The sequence below is a fragment of the Thunnus thynnus genome, chromosome 19 (genome assembly GCF_963924715.1).
Source record: "Thunnus thynnus chromosome 19, fThuThy2.1, whole genome shotgun sequence".
NCBI classification, from domain to species: domain Eukaryota; kingdom Metazoa; phylum Chordata; class Actinopteri; order Scombriformes; family Scombridae; genus Thunnus; species Thunnus thynnus.
This window is the reverse complement of record NC_089535.1, coordinates 24,203,705-24,225,317: the sequence shown is the minus strand read 5'-3', so window position 1 is coordinate 24,225,317 and position 21,613 is coordinate 24,203,705. Positions and strand designations below refer to the sequence as shown.

At 37.7% G+C, this 21,613-nt stretch overlaps 1 protein-coding gene across 1 annotated transcript in view; it reads left to right on the top strand.

Moving 5' to 3' along the window:
* si:ch211-196i2.1 (collagen alpha-2(I) chain) overlaps positions 1-21,613 on the top strand; it is a 120,714-nt gene that overhangs the window by 94,730 nt on the left and 4,371 nt on the right. Inside the window, exons 38-65 of the mRNA XM_067574489.1 lie at positions 268-312; positions 2,692-2,799; positions 2,955-3,008; positions 3,130-3,183; positions 4,816-4,869; positions 5,561-5,668; positions 6,648-6,701; positions 6,830-6,937; positions 7,600-7,653; positions 7,883-7,936; positions 8,632-8,685; positions 8,779-8,832; positions 10,444-10,551; positions 10,709-10,762; positions 10,889-10,942; positions 11,075-11,128; positions 12,067-12,120; positions 12,480-12,533; positions 12,626-12,679; positions 12,813-12,866; positions 14,039-14,092; positions 15,132-15,185; positions 15,291-15,344; positions 16,000-16,017; positions 16,322-16,375; positions 16,862-16,924; positions 17,225-17,390; positions 19,438-19,547. Of these exons, the coding sequence (XP_067430590.1) occupies positions 268-312; positions 2,692-2,799; positions 2,955-3,008; positions 3,130-3,183; positions 4,816-4,869; positions 5,561-5,668; positions 6,648-6,701; positions 6,830-6,937; positions 7,600-7,653; positions 7,883-7,936; positions 8,632-8,685; positions 8,779-8,832; positions 10,444-10,551; positions 10,709-10,762; positions 10,889-10,942; positions 11,075-11,128; positions 12,067-12,120; positions 12,480-12,533; positions 12,626-12,679; positions 12,813-12,866; positions 14,039-14,092; positions 15,132-15,185; positions 15,291-15,344; positions 16,000-16,017; positions 16,322-16,375; positions 16,862-16,924; positions 17,225-17,390; positions 19,438-19,547 (1,860 nt within the window). The remainder of the gene's footprint in view (positions 1-267; positions 313-2,691; positions 2,800-2,954; positions 3,009-3,129; positions 3,184-4,815; positions 4,870-5,560; positions 5,669-6,647; positions 6,702-6,829; positions 6,938-7,599; positions 7,654-7,882; positions 7,937-8,631; positions 8,686-8,778; positions 8,833-10,443; positions 10,552-10,708; positions 10,763-10,888; positions 10,943-11,074; positions 11,129-12,066; positions 12,121-12,479; positions 12,534-12,625; positions 12,680-12,812; positions 12,867-14,038; positions 14,093-15,131; positions 15,186-15,290; positions 15,345-15,999; positions 16,018-16,321; positions 16,376-16,861; positions 16,925-17,224; positions 17,391-19,437; positions 19,548-21,613) is intronic.

Here is a 21,613-nt window from a genome sequence, read left to right as displayed (position 1 = left end):
AACAGGAAAACAATATGTCAGCTTTGAACTTTTTAAACTAACTTCAGCGTTAGTGTCACACTCACTGAAGCTTCTTATTGGACGATCTAAGGGGTTTTGGAGAAATCCGATCAGACACAATTAAAAGCTGTCCATCAGATTCAGCTACAAAAACACTATATTAAATTCTGAGATCCAGTCTGAAAGGACTAATGAATTCACTGGGAAACTTTCTCCCATTTTTTCCTAATCAAGTCACTAAAGTGGAGGTTTTGTTGTTTCTCACAGGGTCGACCTGGAGATGAAGGACCCAAAGGGATACAGGGGACACCAGTAAGTTACTGTTCTCCTAGTGAAGGTCATAGGACTTCATTTTCATAGTGGCACATTGTGTATTCCAGGGTTTTTTGTTTGCCAAATAGCATTTTAATTGGACGTACACAGTTTTCTTCTCATCTTTTTATTTTGGTTTTGTAACAGGCCTCTTTCACAGCAGACATTTTGAAATGTCATAGTAGGAAAAGCACAGGTGTTACTCAACATTAAAGGGGACCTATTATTCTTTTTCTTATTATCAGTCATATATATATATGATGTTACAATGTTGGATGTTCATATTAAACGTGCCAAAGTGTCAAATAATGAGGTAAACTTATGTAGAAGTAATGTGAGCAAAAAGCACCAGCTTCAGACTGTTCTGAAGGTTTCCAACATTTTTTCTACTTTCAGGCCAAGTCAACGTCAACTCATGACAGATTTCTTTATATGGTCATCTGCTCCATGCACAGTGTGCAAGTTCACTACTCCACTCCGCTAACATTATGGCATTTTTTCATTGTTTTAGGGGTAGTCACGCTGAGCCATGACTCAAGTCGAGCTGGCACGCTGTGAGTGTTTTTCCATTACACAGCAGAGTAAAGTAAAATAAGTAGTTTAAGTGTTGGAAGAGTGCTGGTGCTGGTCGTCTGCAGCTCTTCATCAAACATCATCATCACTGTGGCTATTTCTGCTTGTACTATTGCTTCCTGCATTATTTCTAACTGATCCGCTGAACAAAGACTTCCAAATATCTCCAAATCTCGTCGTGTCGACCATTTTTTAGCACCACTAAAAAGGTTCTACTAATTTGGTGAGGAACATGTTTAATTTCCTGTAAATTCTTCACAATAGAAGTCTCACGTTATTTAGTATTTTAAAAGCTCTTAATATGAAGCAGTAAAGCAGGAAATGGTGGGTTTGCATCGGCAGTAACTTAACACAGATCTGATATGACTGGCACTCAACAGGCTTCCGGAAAGCTGGCCAATCAGAACAGAGTGGGCTTATCGGGAGGGGGGCCTTCAAGAGAAAGGAGCTAAGACTGCCTGTTAGAGACAGAGGCTGAACTGAGGGGCTGCATAAAGGGCCAGTGTAAGATAAATAAATATTTGAACTGTGAATCATGCAAAGCTACTCTAGTGGAGACCCAGAATAAAAATATAGAGCTGGAAATGAGCATAATAGGTCTCCTCTAATGATTGCTCTGTTCTATTCAAGTATCTCAATAATGATAGTGATCCAGAAAGCACAATAACAGGACCCTGAAACTGAATCAGCTAAATGGAATTCAGTCTTCATTGATTTTCTTATTTACATATGTGCTTTTCCTCCTGCAAAATGTCAAAATACAGTACCAGTCTTGTTTGGACACACCTTCCCATTCCCTTGAATGAGAAAGTGTGTCCAAACTTTCGACTGGTGCTGTATCTTCCATGAAAAAGGTCCATTTGACTATTTGATGTGTCTGTAATTATCCAGCAGAAAAGTATTTGTACGGGTACTGCCTGCCTGCCCAGAGGGAAGAAGTCTGTCACAAGCTGCTGTTGTATTCTGAACAACAACAACAACAAATAAATAAATAAGTTCAAGCTTCTGTATATTGCCTCATCAACAAGTCAGACTTAACACATTTATGAAGCTCCTTTTGATCAGTACACATGCCTCGCACACAGTGAGAGACAGAGAATTGAACCGAATCACTTAAAGAAAACATAAATATTAGTGCAATATTGTTTCAGTATAATGGATAAGATAAATACAACACACACATATTGCTTACATTAAGAGAGAAATCATTTCATCATGTCATTGCCTTACCCGAGTATAGTTGAATGAAATGAGAAGATTTCATTGATTTATCACTGTACTGTAAATAATGACTACATGTAGAATATTATATAATAACATATATAACAATAATAACACCTGTTGATAACATATAATTCACACTCATTGAACCAATTATCACAAAATTAAGAAAATGTCACCACCATTCCCTGATTGTACTGATGTGCATTATGATTCATAAAAAACAGAATCAATAGTTGTTTTACAGCCTCTTAACAGTTTGTGTGTATGTTTGAATATATTTACATGTCCGCTTACATGCATAAATAGTCCAGCTGTCAATTGCCTCTTAAAATTAGAATTGACTAAAAATGAGTCACTATTGACTGAATTTTATTGATAAAAAACACACTTTGAAGCAACAACAAACACAAACAGGAAAGATCGCAGATTAAATCAGTGGATTTTGACTTTATAGTCAAGAGAATAAATTATTTCCAACTCGCTGATTTTGATATTCATTTATTTTGACTTGTGACTGAAATTTGAACATTGATCTCAATCCTAACAGCCTTAATCTCTATACTTATGTTCTCTGATTTTCAGGGTGCTCCAGGTCTACCGGGCAGTGACGGGGCCATTGGGAAACCTGGACCCAGGGGAAGTAATGGGCCCCTAGGACCTCAGGGGCCACAGGGGCCAGCAGGAATCCCAGTGAGTGGGTACTTACCATCGACTGCTGTTTTTCCTCATATGTCACTTCTCATAGTCTGGAAAGATGAAAATCCATCTATATTGCTATTTAAATACCAGACACACAAAAACAGAATTACAAGTTATTTAACAGCATGTGTGTTGGGTCTCCACAGGGCCTACAGGGTGACGATGGTTTAATAGGATCAACAGGGGAAAAAGGAAGCAAGGTAAACTACAGTACAAACAAGTAATATAAGTTATATACAGTAAGTTGCAATAAAATATGAGAGTTTTGTTCATGTAAACTTAATGTATGTTCAATTACTGAACTTTAACTGTAACCTCCAGGGTTTACCTGGCTCACCTGGTGATGCTGGCCCCAATGGACAAGATGGACAACAGGTTGGTTTAGTTGTATAGTGAAGTAAAGAAACCCATTTTTTCATATATCTAAATAATAGTTAACTATTTATAAAATCAAGTTACAAGTGCAGCAGATAAAACACTTCAAATTAAAACCGCACAAAACTAGAAGAAAAACAACATACCGACAAACAAGATAATGATCATGTAAAAGTATCTAATCTAAAACAAAAAATGTATCTAAATTAAAAATAAAGTGTGTTTATAAAGCTGTAATTTAACACCTTACTTCCTTTACACAAGCATCAAACAATACCTTGATCACGCTGCATTTTCAGCCTGAAGTTTGGAGCAATTTGGATCTTACTGTAGGGTGCAACATGATCTGTACATGATTTAAAAGCCTGAGATTTAACAGGAAACTATTTAAAATATAAGAATGCCTTTATTGTCATTGCACATTTCCAGTACAAACAATCAGGCACTGGACATCACAGAACAAAGAATTCATTATAGATTTCATAAAGCACAGTGCAGACCCCCTCCCACTATTCATTAATGGAGACTGTGTGGAAAGGGTTCACAACTTTAAATTTGTGGGAACCCACATTTCTGACAACCTCTCCTGGTCTGCCAACACCACGGCTATTGTCAAAAAAGCACAGCAGCATCTGCACTTTTCTGAGAGTGCTCAGGAAGAACAGACTGAATGAAAAGCTGCTGGTGGTCTTTCATCGCTACTCGATAGAGAGCATTCTGTTTTACTGTATCACAGTGTGGTATGCCGACTGCTCAGCAGTGACAAAAAAGCTCTTCAAAGGGTCATAAATACAGCACCAAAAAATCACTGGCTGCCCTCTTCTCTCCCTGGAGGACATCACGAACACCTACTACCTTTCCAGAGCCACAAACATTGTACAAGACTGTTCATACCCTGGTCACCACCTGTTTGACCCGCAGGCACTACAGGTCATTCAAAACACAGACCACTAGACTCATGAACAGTTTCTTTCCCAAGGCCATCTGCACTCCAAACTCCATCAAAAAGTAATCAATTCAGTGTGCAATATGGCAACTGTCCTTGTGCTACAACTTAATATTTACTCTTATAAAGTACAATAATATATCATTCTCACGAATTTCACACTGTGCAATAAGCACATCTATTTATGTGCAATATTTCATATTACTCCAGTGTGTGCTACACATATTTTCATTGATACACTTTACCATTTTACTATGTTGTGTGTTTTTAATGCACCAACCAGAAGCAGCACTCCTAATTTCATTGTATCTACAATACAATGACAATAAAGGCTTTCTATTCTATCTCTATTTCTATTCCATTCTATAAAAACAGAAATAATTGATACAAATAGATAAATAAATCAATATAGGCAGACTTTCCTATTTGGAATAATATCTGTCCCAATTGTGGATAAGCTAGGTTTGATATCTCTGTTATATTTTGAGAGAAAACTGTAACTGACACAGACGAAAACAGTAAATGAGATGATGTAACTTTACAAAGGGTCGGTATTTTGGGTTTGATCATCAGAGCAGACTTTTGGATCAGATATCACCAGTTTGTGTCTATATCTAGTCATGTAATATGACCACACAGGACATTTTACTGTTAGTTGATGACTGTTTTGACCTTCAACTCATCAGGGTATCCCTGGCCAAACAGGCATTGAGGGCCCACCAGGAAGGAAAGGAGACCAGGTCAGTGATTGCAGCAGCATTATTCCTGAGTCTTTGCATCACTGTTTGTTCACACAACAAGCGACTTTAAAAAATCAGTTAAAGTTTGTTTGGTTGTTTGTTTTGTACAACATGTGTATGTACACCAGCTGACTGAGGCCAAGGCAACACACAGGCTGTGTTAGAAATTGCATACTTACATACCGCCTGCTACATACTCATCAGTATGTACTGCATACTGCCTAATAAATGAACAGCCAAGTATGCTATTGCCAGCAGACTGCTCACACTGAGCAAAGAGAAGTACACCCAAGCAAGACAGTAATGTGATGCAGTTATTTGGATAAACTGACTACATATTGGGAATCTAAATGGTTACTTTCTCACCTGAAAAAATATTAAAACTTAAAAAAAAATGACATATTAACAGCTTTTAGCCTGGCTCAAAATCTCTTGCAGTCTGAAGAGATGCAGTGCATTATGTGCAGTAAGCTCACGCCACATACTCAGAAATTCTTGCTAATCTAGTATACATCCGGGCATTTCTCGTGTACACAAAATCCACATACTATGCAGTCGAAACGCACTACATACACAATTTGACGTCATACTTAGAATGAATAGTAGATTAGTATGCAATTTTGAACACAGCCACGGCCGATGATTTGATCCGATCCGATTTCCTGTCTTCTTCTGCCAATGTGTTTGACAGGGGGACCCTGGGCCTTGTGGGAAACTTGGTCCTCCAGGGCCACAAGGAGAGAGAGGACTTGAGGGCCTAAAAGGCCAACAGGGACCACCTGGACCAGGCGGTAAAGAGGTTGGTACATTCATCTGCTGTTTTTACAAAGATTATCTTCACTTTAAATGATTACAGACCTTCACACACGTGCTAAACTGCTGTCTCATAAATGACAGAGCAGCTCAGGAGTTGATTTTCCAATTCAGTGAAGACATTTAAGTACATCATCACATCAGCATTACCTCCATCCTGTTTACTTTACAGCATCAAACAGACAGTCCATCCAAAGTGTGTCATGTTATGGTAAACAGATGTGCTTGTTGTGGTGTTTTTCTTTTTTATCATTATTTGTGGAATGAGATTATTGTTGACTAAAATGTCTAAAGCTTTTCCAGGTGTTCCATGAAATAGGTGCAAAAATGTTTTGAAAAGCATGAAACCACCATCACTGCTACATAAACCGTGAAATTAACTTTTTGTGATGATGCCTCATGCCAGTGCTTAACTCCCATGAGGGTTTTCAAATGCTGATGATATAGCAACAAGATGAGCAGAGAGCTGGCATGGTTTATCTCAACAATCTCAACAATCCCTTCACAAGGGGTGTCCTCACTAAGTTTTATGAAATATGTCCTGCACAACCTGTAAATTTACCACCTTGAAAGTACCTGAAAGCAAAACACAAAAATCTGCCTTCTTATCATATTTGTATATTCAAATATTTTTATAAAGAATGTGTTGTCAGCAGAATATTTATGGAAGCCAACATGGCGCTTGTAGAGTGTGTAATTGCCTTTTAAATTAGTTTTTAAACTCAAATGTCCAGCTTCTCTGGAAAAACAGAAAAATGTGGTGGTGGTTTGTCCTTCATGTTGGCTTCAGGAATGAACCTTGGATTTAAAAAAACAAGCAAAACACCAACAAGAGACAAGATTCAGACACAAATTAGATCGAATGTAGCATAATTGGCCACTTACAAACAATAGATAAGGTGTTTATGCCCTGATAAGCAGTAAAAAAGTTACTCAACTCCAGACTTGTGTTCCCTCCTCTGCAGGGTGATGTTGGGCATCCTGGTGAAGTTGGAGATCCTGGATCCAAAGGGGAGAAGGTAAACTTCGCTACTTTCATTTGTTGAAATCGGTGAATGGACAACGTAATATTCACTCTGTTCCCTTCTCTGATTAGGAGGATGATTGTGTTTGCAGTTTCTGATCAGACTGTGGTTGTTGTTGGCAGGGTGAGGTGGGACCTCTGGGTTTGTCTGGTCGAGAGGGCCCCTGGGGAGCCCTCGGAGAAAATGGGAGTAGGGGCCCAAAGGGGGAGAAGGGCCACATTGGACTAATGGTGAGCACAGTTTTACCTGTCACAACTGTCTGTTGTAATTAAATGAAATGAATGAGTTTACAAACATCAACAGTGTCATGGGGGGATATTTTTGGATTTGGGGAGCTACTGTATCAGGATAAAAAACAAAATCAGAGAATGTTGCTTGAAAACATCATGGCTGTATTCACATCTAGATGCTTGCTTGAAATATATCCACAAAAGAGACGCAGTAACATCTAAGAGTTATTTTAGTAATAACTATTTAATATTCCTGAAGTCTAGGGACTTGACATAAGCAATTTTTTATTGATTAAATAGAATAACAAACATCTTCCCTTTTACTCCTTATATGCTTCTTAGGCTGAAAACCCTGGCTACTACACTGCCCATGATGCAGATAAATAGACTGACTAAATAAACAGTTGGTCACACTTATAACCACTTCTTCTGTAGTCCTCTTCAGGATTAGTAAATTGACTTTGATGTGCAAAATACTCAGAGTTCCCTTTTTAATAAATTAAGGAGGAAGGAAGCAAAACCAAATTTAACATAGTGACCAGTTCCACTTAGCAACACAGTCTGGAATTTCAGTTTCCAATTTTCAGCATAAATGTAATATAATACTCAGATTGATTGAAGCCAGAAACTGTTCCTGATGTCACGTTGATCCTCTTGAACAGGGTGAACCAGGGCTGATGGGTGAAGTGGGACCTGCAGGTCTGGCAGGGTTAAAGGTGAGTTTGTTACCAGAACGTATTGATGCTGTTGATGACATGCTGCTCAGAGAGGCCTTTGATTTAACCTTTATTGAACAGTTCACAGTTGTGATCAACATTTATCGATCCATCCTATGGGAAAAAACATGTTTTTTTCCCCTGTTGTCAGTCTCAGAGCATGTCCACATATGTGCAAACTTATGTCAACTTGTGTCGTTTTTTTGTGGTGTGTTTGTTCCAATTTTAGGGAATGGCAGGTTCTCGGGGACCCACAGGGCTAGATGGACCTCAGGGACAGAAGGTAATATTATTTTCTTTCTGTAACAAGCTATCCTCACACTCACAATCTTAATCTTGTCTTAAAGTACTACAAAATAGAATAAAACAAGATTTTTGAAAAAGTTTACCTGTCAGTATGGAGTTCATTAGGATCTGAAAACCTGAGACCTGATGAGGTTCAAGTCCACTCAGCAACAAATTCGGATTTTCTCAATAGTCAAGTCTGAAATAAAAGCTGTGGGTGAAGTTTTTCTTGTAAGACAAAGATGCATCAACTGATGATGAACAATGTCGCAGGTCAACTAGGTCTTGTGATGTCACACAGCCCGTTTTAGATTAGAAGGAAGCAACTTTGATTTTACTTTGAGTTTAGTTGAGTTGAGTTAAATGAGAATAATGGGAATCCCAGTGAAAAAACTAAAGAACAACTTTCTCCTCAAGTCCATGAGTGTGGACTCGGCACTTTCATACAGTAAATGCTCCAGGTGGACAAACACTACAACTGCTGATGACAGAGAGTAAGAGGAACTAATCAGCACTGAGTCTCAGTAATTGCCTGGTTGAGAGGACCCCTGCCTCGCCAGGGACTTGCTGTTCTACAACCTCTTTTTTTTCATATACAGCACATCACCTGCAGTGCTCTGCTTGAATCAAATCAGTTAAATTAGAGGAAATCTCAAAGGAAAGACAATAAAAGGTTTTCATCCATCTCTCCAGGGGGAGTCCGGGCCTGTAGGAATTGATGGACCACCCGGGTCGGGAGGCCCTCAGGTAAACCTTTGATTCTATTTAACATTTTGTTCAACACGGTGTACTGTGTATGTGGAAAGTCATCCGTTTTATCTCTATATGTCTTATTCATAGGGAATAACTGGAGCACGTGGTGTCAGAGGAGACATGGGGAGGCTGGGCCCACCTGTAAGTGTCCACTAATCCACTAATGTTCACTAATATCAGGAGACTGTTCGCTTTATTTATTTGCGATGCGTATTAAATGCAAATCAGTATTTCTGTTGTACCAAAGTTATCCTCACAGTCTACATTTTTAGCCATGCCAGTGGCATGGCTCTAGGGATGGCAATGTCGGTCATTCCACACTGAAATATCTGGATTGCTAAGAAATGTTGTACAGACATTCATGATCCCCAGAGGATTAATCCTAATGACTTTGATCAAGCCCTGACTTTTCCTCTAGCTGCACCATGAGGTTGACATTTGTGGTTCAGAGGGAAATATCTCGACAACTATCTGATGGATTGCCGTGAAACTTACAAAACATGATTTCAAGGTCCTTAGAGGAAACATTCTGACTTTGACTTCCTGGTTCCTCTAGTGCCACCATGAGGTTGACATTTTAGCTCTTTTTTGAGCCTCCTCTATGTCCTCCATAGGAATATTATCAGTAAACATGTGGTGTTTCTCTCTGCGATGTTCAGGAATGGATTACTAACCATTTCTGATCTGAATGGCAATGATTATTATATCAAGACACATTGACTCATCTCTTGTTCTACTGTTTACTTCTATCATCTGACTGGTACTCATTTTCTCACTGCTCTCAACTTACTTATATTCTTTTATGAGGCTGCCCAAAAAACTGACTAATGTCACTGCCACCCTTCCTCTTGCTCATGTCCACACTCACTGTGAATGAAAGCTGACTATAATAAAACTGCTTAAACTTTAATCAAACAAACACTAAAACTATTTATCATAAGCAAATACAGCTATAAAGTATACTATATGAATATGCAATAAATGAAAGCTACTACTGTCTACATAAATTACACATGCAGCACAACATAAATGAGACACCTTACTCAGACTTCACATGGGCTTTCTGACAAATATAATGACATATATAAAGACATTAATGTTAGTTGAATATGCCCATGAGCACCATTGTTAGTCGTAGGTGGATGTGGGGCTAATTAACTTTCCAGGTAACTTAGCTCTTATCCCTGCTATCCTGTCTCCTAATAGTGCATTTGTGTTCTGAAATCGAAAGAATTCGGACAATCAAATAAAATGATGGACAGTAAATAGTTGGAAGGGATTTCAGGCAGAGTTTAGGCTGCACCAGCTACCCATCTTCATTTTCAACAATTGAAGCTCTGAAAAGATCTCCTAATAAAATGAAAAACTCTCTCAAAAACAAAACAAATGTAACAAAATGTCTAATGGTCCATCTGACATGTTTCTCTTAAAATACCAACAAGTGAAGATAATAATCAACCAGATGTTTGTTGCTATACTGACATACTGAATAAACAGTTATTTTCTTGGGACAGATCGCAGAAGTTTGTAGTTGTGCAGTATTTGATGTCTCATGTCTATACACAGATTTTACATAAAACTAAAACAAGTTTAGTTGCAGTAAACCAAGTCACAGCATCTCATCCCAAAGCCTAGTTTTGATTTTTTTTTTTTTTTACTCTAAATCTAAATTTAAGCCCAGATATAAAACAGACTTAATAACTTGTCATGGTGACTGTATTGTATTTTTTTCTGTGTGATGCTTGATGGCAGGGTCCAGTAGGACAAGTGGGACCTCAGGGAGACGATGGAGCTAAAGGGTATCCGGGGCCACAGGGACTAAAAGGAGAGCCAGGACCTCCAGGTCCACCAGGAGAACAGGTTTTGTGGTTTTCACTTTATGGCAATACAAATCCAATGAATATGACCTCAGTGCATGATTGCATGGTTATGCACCTTCTTAATGGATACATTTAATGTAAAACGTGTATATTGACTGTGTACAAATATCCATAAATTGTATTAATTACATGTCCAGGGTGAAGATGGTCTGCCTGGAATCCAAGGTCCCCCAGCTCTGCCAGGGTTAGAGGTGAAAACTAAATCACTTTTGAGTAGCATCAACAGTTTGTCTGATGTGAATTAGTATTGCTGAAGTTTTTTTTTTTTGTTTTGGTTTTTTTTTTCCTCAACAACTTTTAACCTGTCTTTTTTTCAGGGGCCTCCTGGAGAGATGGGACCCCAGGGCCCCCCAGGTCCCACAGGAGTTCCTGTAAGTGTGTGAATGTGTGCAACACAGAAACACAGCTGATGATGAAATCACATTTCTGCCATTACCAGCTATAATTATTACCAGTTGTTTGGAAGCGTTTAATTATTGAGAAATAAGCAAATTGCTTTGCAGGGAGTCCAAGGAAGACCAGGACCTGAGGGGAAACAGGGCATGAAAGGGGAGAAGGTAATGTCCTCATATTTTAGTCTGATTTGTTGGCTCTATACATCTTAATGTGTAATTTAACATTTTCACACATACTTACACATTGCATTTTTCCAGAAGCATTCACTGTTGAACAAAAGTAAATATAATTTTGTCCACTTCGGTGTTTATTATGCTTGTTTTAAAATACCCTATTATTACTTAATTCAATAAATCATTGAAACACGCATACATGGATTGGAAACAGCTTCAAGGAATAGGTTGACATTTTGGGAAATGTGCATATTTGCATGGGAAGATCAATACTGCTTTCACAGCTGCAGCCAGTAGCCAGCCAGCTTATAGCTTAGAATTAAGACTGCAAACAAGAGGAAACAGCTAGCTGTAGCTTCATATTTATCCTACAGACATTAGAGTGGTACTTCAATAGCCTTCACATCTAACTCTCTGCAAGAAAGTGAATAAGTATATTTCCCAAAATCCTGAACAATTTTTCTAAAGATGAATGAAACGTTGCTCTTGGGACTGTCTGCTTCTCCTACACACATTTGAAAATCAATCGTAGGTGGGGCTGGAGTAGGTGGCTGATGGAAGTAGAATATGAAATGGATGCCTTTCATCAATTTGGGGCGTAAATAGTTTTTGGCCACCAAGGTCACACTACCTCCAAATCTTCAGCATGATCTCATCAAAAGATACAAAATGACTTTTGCAGAATACTTGCATTTCCATACCAGGGGAGGGTAGCTAACTTTTTAGCTTATAAGTTTTTATCTGCATTGCTGACAACATTTATGCTATTGACACCATTTCCATATACAGTGTATTATTATGCAAATAGGCACATACACTGGTTGTTTCATACTACAGCTGCTAAAAGTTTCCTTTTCCAGTTGGAATTTGTCCAAACAGAAACAAATTTTCTTTTTCACTGATTACTTTGTGTATCACCTCTACAGGGAGACGATGGAAAGAATGGATCACCAGGAAAGACGGGTCATGTCGGAAGGAGGGTAAAAGCTTCAGTGTTGTTGAAATGTTGCAGGTGAAATGTGGTTCTAAACAATATGAGGATGTAGCAGAAGATCTGCGGTTGTGATGAAGTCCAGAGGGCCACAAGGATCAATATTCAGTCATTATTTCTGTTAGCAATAATATTGCTTTTTAAAGTTTTTACAACTTTTTGAAAAAAGAGTGATTGTTTAGTATTGAAAACATGGATTTTTATAGTGATATTGTAGCGTGAGTATGTGGTGAAAAGGTCTGACAGCCACTCCGTGAAGGGATTTATACATAAAACATTAGGTTGTTTTGTGTGTCTCCTCTTTGCTGTCTGTTGCCTCATTGAAAAACATGGGGAACTTGTTCACAGGGGAAACGGGGGAAGGCTGGAGTCAGAGGGACCAGAGGAGACAGAGGACCAAAGGTGGGATATCTGGAAACAAGGCCTCAGGCTCTGTGTATTTCTGGTTTAATTATGATGCATGAGCCAACAGTAGATTGTGTTTCGTTGTTCAGGGCGAAAAGGGAGACACAGGACTGGCAGGTCTCTCTGGGTGGCCAGGGCTCATTGTAAGTCAATTTATTTGTTCCCTTAACATCCCTTCATCTGTTTTATGTTAAAGCTGAGCATATCAGCACATGCATTTGAACAGTCAGTGATTTGATATCCACCTGATGATTGACTTTTTTTCTCATCAACAAGGGGATCCCTGGCTTACGTGGAGAGCCGGGGGATCATGGTGAAAAGGGGAAAGAGGTAAATAAGAACAGTGTAATGAGTAAAGTGCAGATCTCCGCCAGGTGTGTCTGGGGGCATGTAACTGTCTCAGTTTTCTTTAAGATGCATAGAACAGTGTAATGGTATTGTAACCAAGCATCCTCCTGGGTTCGCCTAACTGTATAAACTTAATAAGGCAACACTAAACGGAACAATAAGTCCAAACTTCTCAATTTAAACATTATTTATTTAGAACATTTTGTTGTAACACACCACACAAAATACCCCCCACCTCCCTCTCCCCTCCCAAACAAAGAAGAGTTGAATCTCAATTGTCCCTCCCAGCTCCCTTACAGTGAATATGGTGGCGAAGCACAAAAACAGGTATTTATTTATGTCGTATCGTGCCTAACTTTAGTGGATCATAACACATCAGGTACGGAATTAATCTGCAGATGCTCTGGTTAAAGATGAGACCAGACTTTTCCATGGATGTCAGTTTTTAAGCCACAACAAAGGACAAAATGTGGCCTGCAACAGACTTGTTTTTAGCCTAGCCAATTGCCAGAAATGCCTTTTGCTGCAGTTGATGATCACTTGTGGCCCCAACCGGCCAGTTAAGAGGAGTGAGGAGTCAGCAGTCAATGGCAGTATAAAACGCCTTATAAAATAGGTTTTTCAACAACTGTGAATCATCGCAACCACAAGAGGTCCTTGAGCATACAGTCATAAATGTACACAAAAAATATTAGGCTGATGGGTCCAGTAGTATTCGAGATTAGCTGTGGACAGATACACACGGACACACATGACCAAACACATGATCTCCCCCAGGCATACGCCTGGTGGAGATAATAAACTTCACACGTTATGCAGTGATAGTTTTATGATCAGGGCCAAACTCAGCAGGCTCTGACTGGATTCAGTTTGTTAAAATTTGATTCTAGTGGTTCATTTTAAGTTCAGTTGAGCCAAAAATTTTGCTTTTGTACTACTTCATACCTCTGAAAGTCTCCTTTTAGCTTTAAATATAGATGTGTTGTACCTTTTCTCTCAGGATAACTGGGGCTGTTTGAAAATGAAACATTTAATGTTATCAGTTGCAGTGGATTTTATATATGTAGTATTTAGGTCAATCTAGAAAAATCCAGTTCTAAAATGAATTTATTCGAGTGAAGGTGGAGGCTTGACTGCAGTGTCTGTGTCCTTAGGGTCAGAAAGGAGACATGGGACTACCTGGACCACCTGGAGGTAATAGCATGAAGGTAGGATCTGTTAATAAAAAGAAATACACAATATGTTTAACAAAGAATAATTTGGGTGATAACTGTGTTTTTTTGATATGATAGCAAAGCAGCCAGAAATAACATCTCTACTAATACTTACAGTAAATAAATATGTAATATTCCTGGAAATAATGTTTATCAATGCATGTATACTGTCTGAAAATTGCACATACGTAAGAAAAAAAGAATATATATTTGTGGCAAAAGCAGACACGGAAGATTGTTAGAAGAGTCACTTTTTCAATGTAAAGTATGTTAAATTCAGTTTTGATACATAAAAATTATCTAATTCTTAGTTTTTGTGATTAAAGCCTCATTAACTGCCACATATGTTAATAAGTGTGTGTGATATTATCTGTATCTTATACAAACAATAGTAATTTCTATCTCAATCATTAAATCAGCCTTGAAAATACATACACTGAAGAATCAGGATCAGAAAACTTCTAGTCTTCCATCACAAAGCAGTGAAAACATAAAAATTAAGAAAAATATGGCTGTACAGGAAATGGCAAAGTGCAAATATATGTATGTATTAGAGCACTAAGTCCTTCACTGCTTGTTAATCATGTAAATGCAAATTGGAATTGATGACTATTTGAATATATTTGACTGTAACTGACTGGGTGTAGAGACCTAAGAGTGATATTCATCAATCATGCAAGTGTTACTTAACTTGCATGACTGATGATGAGTTTTGATTTGTTTTCAACACAGAGAGAGTTGTACCAGGTCGTGATGTTGAAAGTGAGGAGTGATTTGTAAACAGCTGTTAAATGCTTTCCTAATGTTAAAGTACAGAGAGTCACTGAACTGAGAAATATGCTCTTTCATCACAGGTCATTTTGACTCGTGCAACATCTTGCAAAGCAACTGAAGAGATTTATTGTTATATTAACTAAAGAACGTATCTAATTGTAATTAAATGTTTGTTACATATTGCTTGTGAGTGACTTCCTGGAAACATTAAGTCAATCATGACAATTATGCCTTTTTGTTTGTTTCTTTGTTTTTTCAGGGTATTCGTGGTCCTGCTGGGTTGCCAGGTCCGGTGGGCCTAAAGGGAGAACAGGTACACAAAATTGAGATTGCATTTTTTCTTGTTAATATCCCCCTTGTGTTTTGAAACTTTAATATTTACTGCACTGAAATATGTTTTTATCTTTTTTTTCCCCAGGGAAATATTGGCCTGTCAGGGCCGAGGGGTCTACCAGGGATGCCAGGATTGCCTGTAAGTTTTCAGAATATAAAGTGACAAATATGAAATAATAAACTTCATCTTTAATTCACTTTGCAAAACACATTTTTACAAACACATGTAGCATATATATAATTGTGTATACAACCAGTATTTTGATTTTCAGTTTGTATTTTCTAAGCTGTTCTTTTTTGCAAAATAATTTGCAAATCTGTTTTCTGTCATCTGTTTGTAAAAGACATTTAAAGTATATTTAGCTCACGTATTTTTTTACTTATTCTTTTTTTTCTTGTCTGGATATTCTATATTTTAAATTCAAGCAGTTAATCTATCAGTCAGATACGTATTTCAGATTGTGTCTGAAAAATGGAGACAGTGTATCGTTTTATATAACCCCAGTCATTCCCGCAGACTGTTGTCTGTCAGCCAACTAATCTTTTCTTCAGCTGCCAGTCTGTTGAATCATTCACAGCTCAGCAGCACATAATGATTGTGTTCAGCCCCCTGTGTCTTAGGAAAAAAAGACAAAAAATCCATTGACTTGGGTTATAAAATCTGTGAAGCCATGGCTGATGGGTTCTTAATGCAGTAGATAAAAACACTCAGAAGCTCTTTGTCGATAAATGCACCTCATAGTGGAAAATCATACTAATGCCCTTTTATTCTCCTGTTCTCTCCTCTTTTACAGGGTTTGTTTGGATTAAAGGTATGATATCATCAACTCAAGCACTCTTATCCTGACAGATCAAACTCACTTCAGCTCTTACTCACTGTTATCTGAAACGAATGCCCTGGAGGATTTTTACATTAGGTTGCCCCGCCTGATGTTGACGGCACATATAATCGTAAAGCTGTCACATTTTGGAGATGGTGTTTGAATGTAGTGGGGTTTTGCAGCAGTATTTATTTCCTTATCAATGTATTTTATAGTTTTTGGTGTCGTATCACTGTGCAGAACAGTGCAGAATTGTACTGTATGTTGAGCTCATCATGTTTTCTCCTCTCTGCAGGGTTTGAAAGGCTATCAAGGTTTGCCTGGTGTGCAGGGCAGGAGAGGCCTCCCAGTAAGTTTACAATAGAGGATAAAACAAACTCTGAAATAAAGTTTGATTGGTTAAAATATACCCATTATGTTACTATAAAGCACTTAAGATACATGCCATATATCCAAATTTATACAATTATACAAAGATGTCTGCAAGTCTTGCTAATTCAACATGACATTACTCAATTTGAGACAAGGGAAACAGCTTAAGAAATAAACTTTTTCAGATCTTATTGCCTGATTGCTCACTCATTCTATTAATGTGCCATTTCTTTTTAAAGGTGGAATAAAAGTACTAAATGACTTCTCAAAATAAAATAAACATTTTTACTTTACATTTGTAAGTTTATAGTGTGTATTTTTACTCAAGTGCTATATAAAAGACATTTTTCCAATTTACCTTGTGATGGATAATGTTTTTTGAAATATGAATTTAGTATTGATATTTTTGTGATATATTCCCATTTGCTTGTGTAGTCATTTGTGCGTCTTCCTTGTGTTTTAGGGTCCACCTGGTGTTCCTGGACCTCCAGGACCGTCACTAAATATGACCTTGATACAACTCAAGGCAAGTCCTCCAATTCTTCATTATCAAATTAAATATTCTATTCAATGATGGATTAAAATTACAGAAGTATTTATCATATCAGAATCTGCAATACTGTATGTCTCCTGTTTCTAAACAGAGAGAAATGAAGTTTAGCATTGTTATATAATACTGAATAATATCAGTAACATGTTGTATTTGTTAGGTTAGCAAATAAAGAGAAATTAGTCACAAATACACTAAACTTATTTTTTTCCTAATAGAACACATCAACTAAAAGCAACTGATTGTGTGTGGGTTTTTTTTCTCTCTTCTGTCCAGGACCTGATGTATGTGTCCGATAAGCCCAACTATCCTCTGATCCAGACTCTGCTGGATTCTTTGCAGCAGGAGCTTCGGCTGCTGGTGGATCCTCCTGATGGCAGCAAAGAGCATCCTGCCACCACCTGTCTGGAGCTCTGGCTCTGCCACCCCGAATACAGCAGTGGTCAGTATACTAACAATAAATCCAAACTGTTTTGAAAATACCTGAGCTAGCTGAAGTTCCTCAATTATATATTATGTAGTTCCTCTTCCTCAATTATGGCTTTATTTTTAAGAAGTTTAAGAATTTTTCAGATTTGTAGAAAATCTCAATACAAGCCTGTTAAATATTAATATGACAAACTTGAAACTTGAAAGAAAAACTATTCTATAAATTATGAATATGCACACTAACCACAAACATGTACATAATTTGCCTTTTAAGATACACTTCCTGCTTATGTTTTTGTGCCTCAAAATTTTAAAATTTCCTCTCAGCTCACTGTTGATTTTTTTTTTTTTTTTTTAAACTCAACACAGTCCAGTTTTAAAAGATCAGAAATGACTTATGAGGCATGTGTTATTGGGCACAATAACACAACAAATTATTACAAAAACGTATGTACATATATACACATATATATACTAATGTAGGTAGAAAAAGAAAGTAGAAATGAACAGAAGTCAGATTTTCTTTGCAGATGATCGCCCTGTTTATATTTTAGATTTTAATCACTTCCAACCTTTTGCTGAATTGTTTTTTTCTTATCCCTGATCAAACTAAATGTCATAGATACATTGTTACAGTTACATAACTTGAACATCTTTTTCTATTTCTAACATACCAGTGATTTACAATCACAGCGAATACAATATTTTGTCTTAAATTAATAAGTTAATTTTTCTTGTATATGTATTCTCAATAGAAGACCAAGCTTTACCTCCATCAAAATCTTGTGTGTCTTCAGAATATTGTTATTAATGTAGATGTTATTATAATAACAAGACCTCCTTAGGTGCTTTCATTCTTAACAACACCATTACCTGTTTAACATCTCTAGCTATGAGAATAAGGATCCTCCTGAACGTACATGATGTGTATCGTGCCTCTGCAGACTCAGAAAACATACATAGTATCCTTATAATTCTGTGCTGCCTCAGGGGTACTGTGGAAGTTTTACTTCCACTTTGCTAACAGCCCTCAAGAGCTGGTGTCAAGTGTCAAACCTATCTGTCAGCAGCAGCCACCAAAACTGGATGGTTTAATTGTCCAGCAGTATCTTCTCTCACATGAACAAACAGCTGAGTTTAGAAATTTTCTTTCTAAAGCTCATGTTTTAAAATTAGATTCTGTATATTCTATCAGGATAGAATTGTAGTTTTTTGTCTGCTTGTTTGCTATAAAAGGTGTACTTATATAACATAAACACACAAAAACAGGAGAACACTCTTACGCCTATCCATATCAAATAGATAATTAATATGTAATGCAGTGTTTCCCCTATAATACTACAGGCCTGGTGGGCCACCAGGTCAACGAGAACCCCTGCCAGGCCAAAAAATATTTTTTTAAATGCCAAAAATAACACCAAATATCCATTCATTTGGAAATCAATAGCATTTGGGACAGCAGACAGCAAAGCCTAACTTTACTTTTAACATTACTTGTCATAAGTAAGTTGTCAATCTGACAGTAAATGTACAGTACAGACTACAGTGTGTCAGTCAGTAAATGCTGCAGCTTGTCAAGACCAAGAAAAGTCATGTCTGTTGTTTCCCCAACGGCTGGAAAAGTGAAGGGGGTTAACTCCTAAGTTAGAAACAATGGGTTAGCCTAACCTGCCAACGCTAAACAGAGAAATAGAGAACAGAGAAATGTGTGGCTGCTAATCACCCCCGCCCCCACCCCACCCCACCCCCAGGCTAAACCACTCAACCTAGGGGAAACACTGTAATGCTTCTGATTCTCATTTTATATCATAAGTGAAAAATACAAATTTTCTGTCCCAGTCAGCACACTCTTCAGTTGCTAGTTAGAGCAGGAATAAATATTCAGAATACTGAGAAAAAAATGTACACTGCAGTTTTTATCGTCTTTTATATTTCTTTACTGCAGTGCAATATTTTGTAGTGGTTGTGTTTCCAGTACTGTTCATGTCTTCTATCAGTGTGGAGTACAATACTTTTATCTCTGCAGATCTCATTGAGCTCTCACTAACCTTTATTTGCAGGAATGTATTACATTGACCCCAACCAGGGCAGCCCAGCCGACGCTCTGCTGGCCTACTGCAGCTTCTCTTCCACATCAAAACAGACCTGCCTTCATCCTCGTGACTCTCAGGTACAAAGATATCACCAGAGAAAGACTATAGAAAATTGCACTTCTGGATCAATGACATGCCTGCAAACTACAAGTTGCCCTGTTGTACGACCTGAATCTCAATTGTATGTATTGTCAGTCCTCTCACACTTCCTTGATGACTGAGACGTCTGCAGTGATGACTTGAACTTCAGCTTCTGACTCAGTCAGCTTAAAGCTGGAGTGCAGGACTTTTGAAGGGGGAGACCCTTCTGGCAGTGAGAGTAATTACAAAAACACTGTCAATGCATGCTTACATCATAGGCTCCTACTCCGTCGCTACTGTTGTGGCTCTAAAAGGTAACTGGTTGAGCATAACACAAAATGACTTGCTTCATTACCAAAAATTGATCCATTCGGTCCAAAAACCTTTGGAAAGTCTAGAAGAGCCGAGAAAACTCTGTATACTGTGAAATACAGGGATTTATCTGGCAGTGATGGGCTTAATTAGCATTGTGTGAACTCGTTTTGGAAGGGCTTGGATGTAACGGACGTTTGTTTATATGTAAAAGTTTCATACTGCAGGTTTAAAGGAAAATTCTAATCTAGTTTGGACATCGTTCCTACAATTTTAGTTATGAAAACATTTGATTCTTTAACTTCAATGCTGAGATCCACTGTATTGCACACACACAAACACACATATGCAGCAAGCTAAACACAAACAGGCTAGGCTTACTGTGTCAGTGGCTTTGCACTAGCAGCAGTCCGGATGAAGGAGCTGCTAACCAGCCTGAGGAAACTGCAACTGTGGGTCCCAAAAGGAAGTAAAACTACAACTGTGGGTCCATGTAATGCTTATCACTTTAATTTTTCATATAAAAAATGAAGTTCAATCAACCATATCACCTTCTCACAGAGGCGTGAGACATAGAAACCATAGAAATGTTTATGATGAAGGTAACATCTCTCCTCCAGCACACTAACAGGCGGGCACTGTGCCATGCGGCTACTATAATACTGTATGCAGCTACTATAGTAAAAATCACGGGTTCTGGTGTATAAATGAACCGTCCTTTTATTCCAAAAGTCGTAAAGAAAGCAAGGGAAGTACATTTTATAAAGCCCTGGAGGGCTGGAGTGGATGAACCCAGTTAAAGATAGGGGAAAAGCTCCATAAACACACTTCTAATAAGGATTCAAGACATTAGTTGGTCCTTGAAGATTTTACTGGAAGTAATTGTGAAACTGTGAAAACTGCATTTGATAAAACAAACAAATCCAAGGCTGACAATAACAAAAATCAGAAAAATATTTGATCCCGTAAGTAGGAGTTTGACAAAAGTTAAAAATGAATATGTAGAGTAACAAAAAAGAAGAACTCAAAAAAGTAAGGATTTAGTTACATTGTCCCACATGTCTGGAAGAAACAAGTCTTGCTGGTGAAACAACAGCATTAAGTCACATTAGGAAGTGCAACACAGTATTTAACCTAGTAAGTATACAGTAATAGTAAAAAATGTAACATCCACAGTTAGTCCAACATTACATCAGAAGTAACCTAGACTGTTGTATTAACGCAAGCCACACGTTAGCCTGAGACAGCTAGTGTAATGCCTAGCTTGGTTAGCGCTGAACTGTTTGCATTTAACTTCTCAAATTTAACTTCTCAAAATTGGTGTCCTAACATCACCAAGTAAGTGACCTTGTGTAGAGGTTTTTTTGTTTTTGGTCGAAATGTGGCAGTAGAGGTTGCGACTAGAAAAAAATTTCAACTGAAACCAAATTCTGATAGCAAATTTCAGGAGATGATGTAATCATGCAATGCCAGTTCAAAAAGTCTTTTTTAAAATCTTTTTATTAAAATCTTTCTGGTCAAAGTAAATACAACATATCAGGACCTAACAAAAGCCAAATATCTATAAAAATATCAAAACTGTATTTTTGTATGTTGTTTTAATGCATTTTAAATGCCTTTTTGTATTTATTCCTCCTTTTCTATGTTTAATGTTACACAAAACTGTATCTTCATAATAGTTCTTACAATTGAACAGGGACTGTTTTTCATCAAATTAAACTTCATGCAGAAGGAGGGGAGCTGTACATGT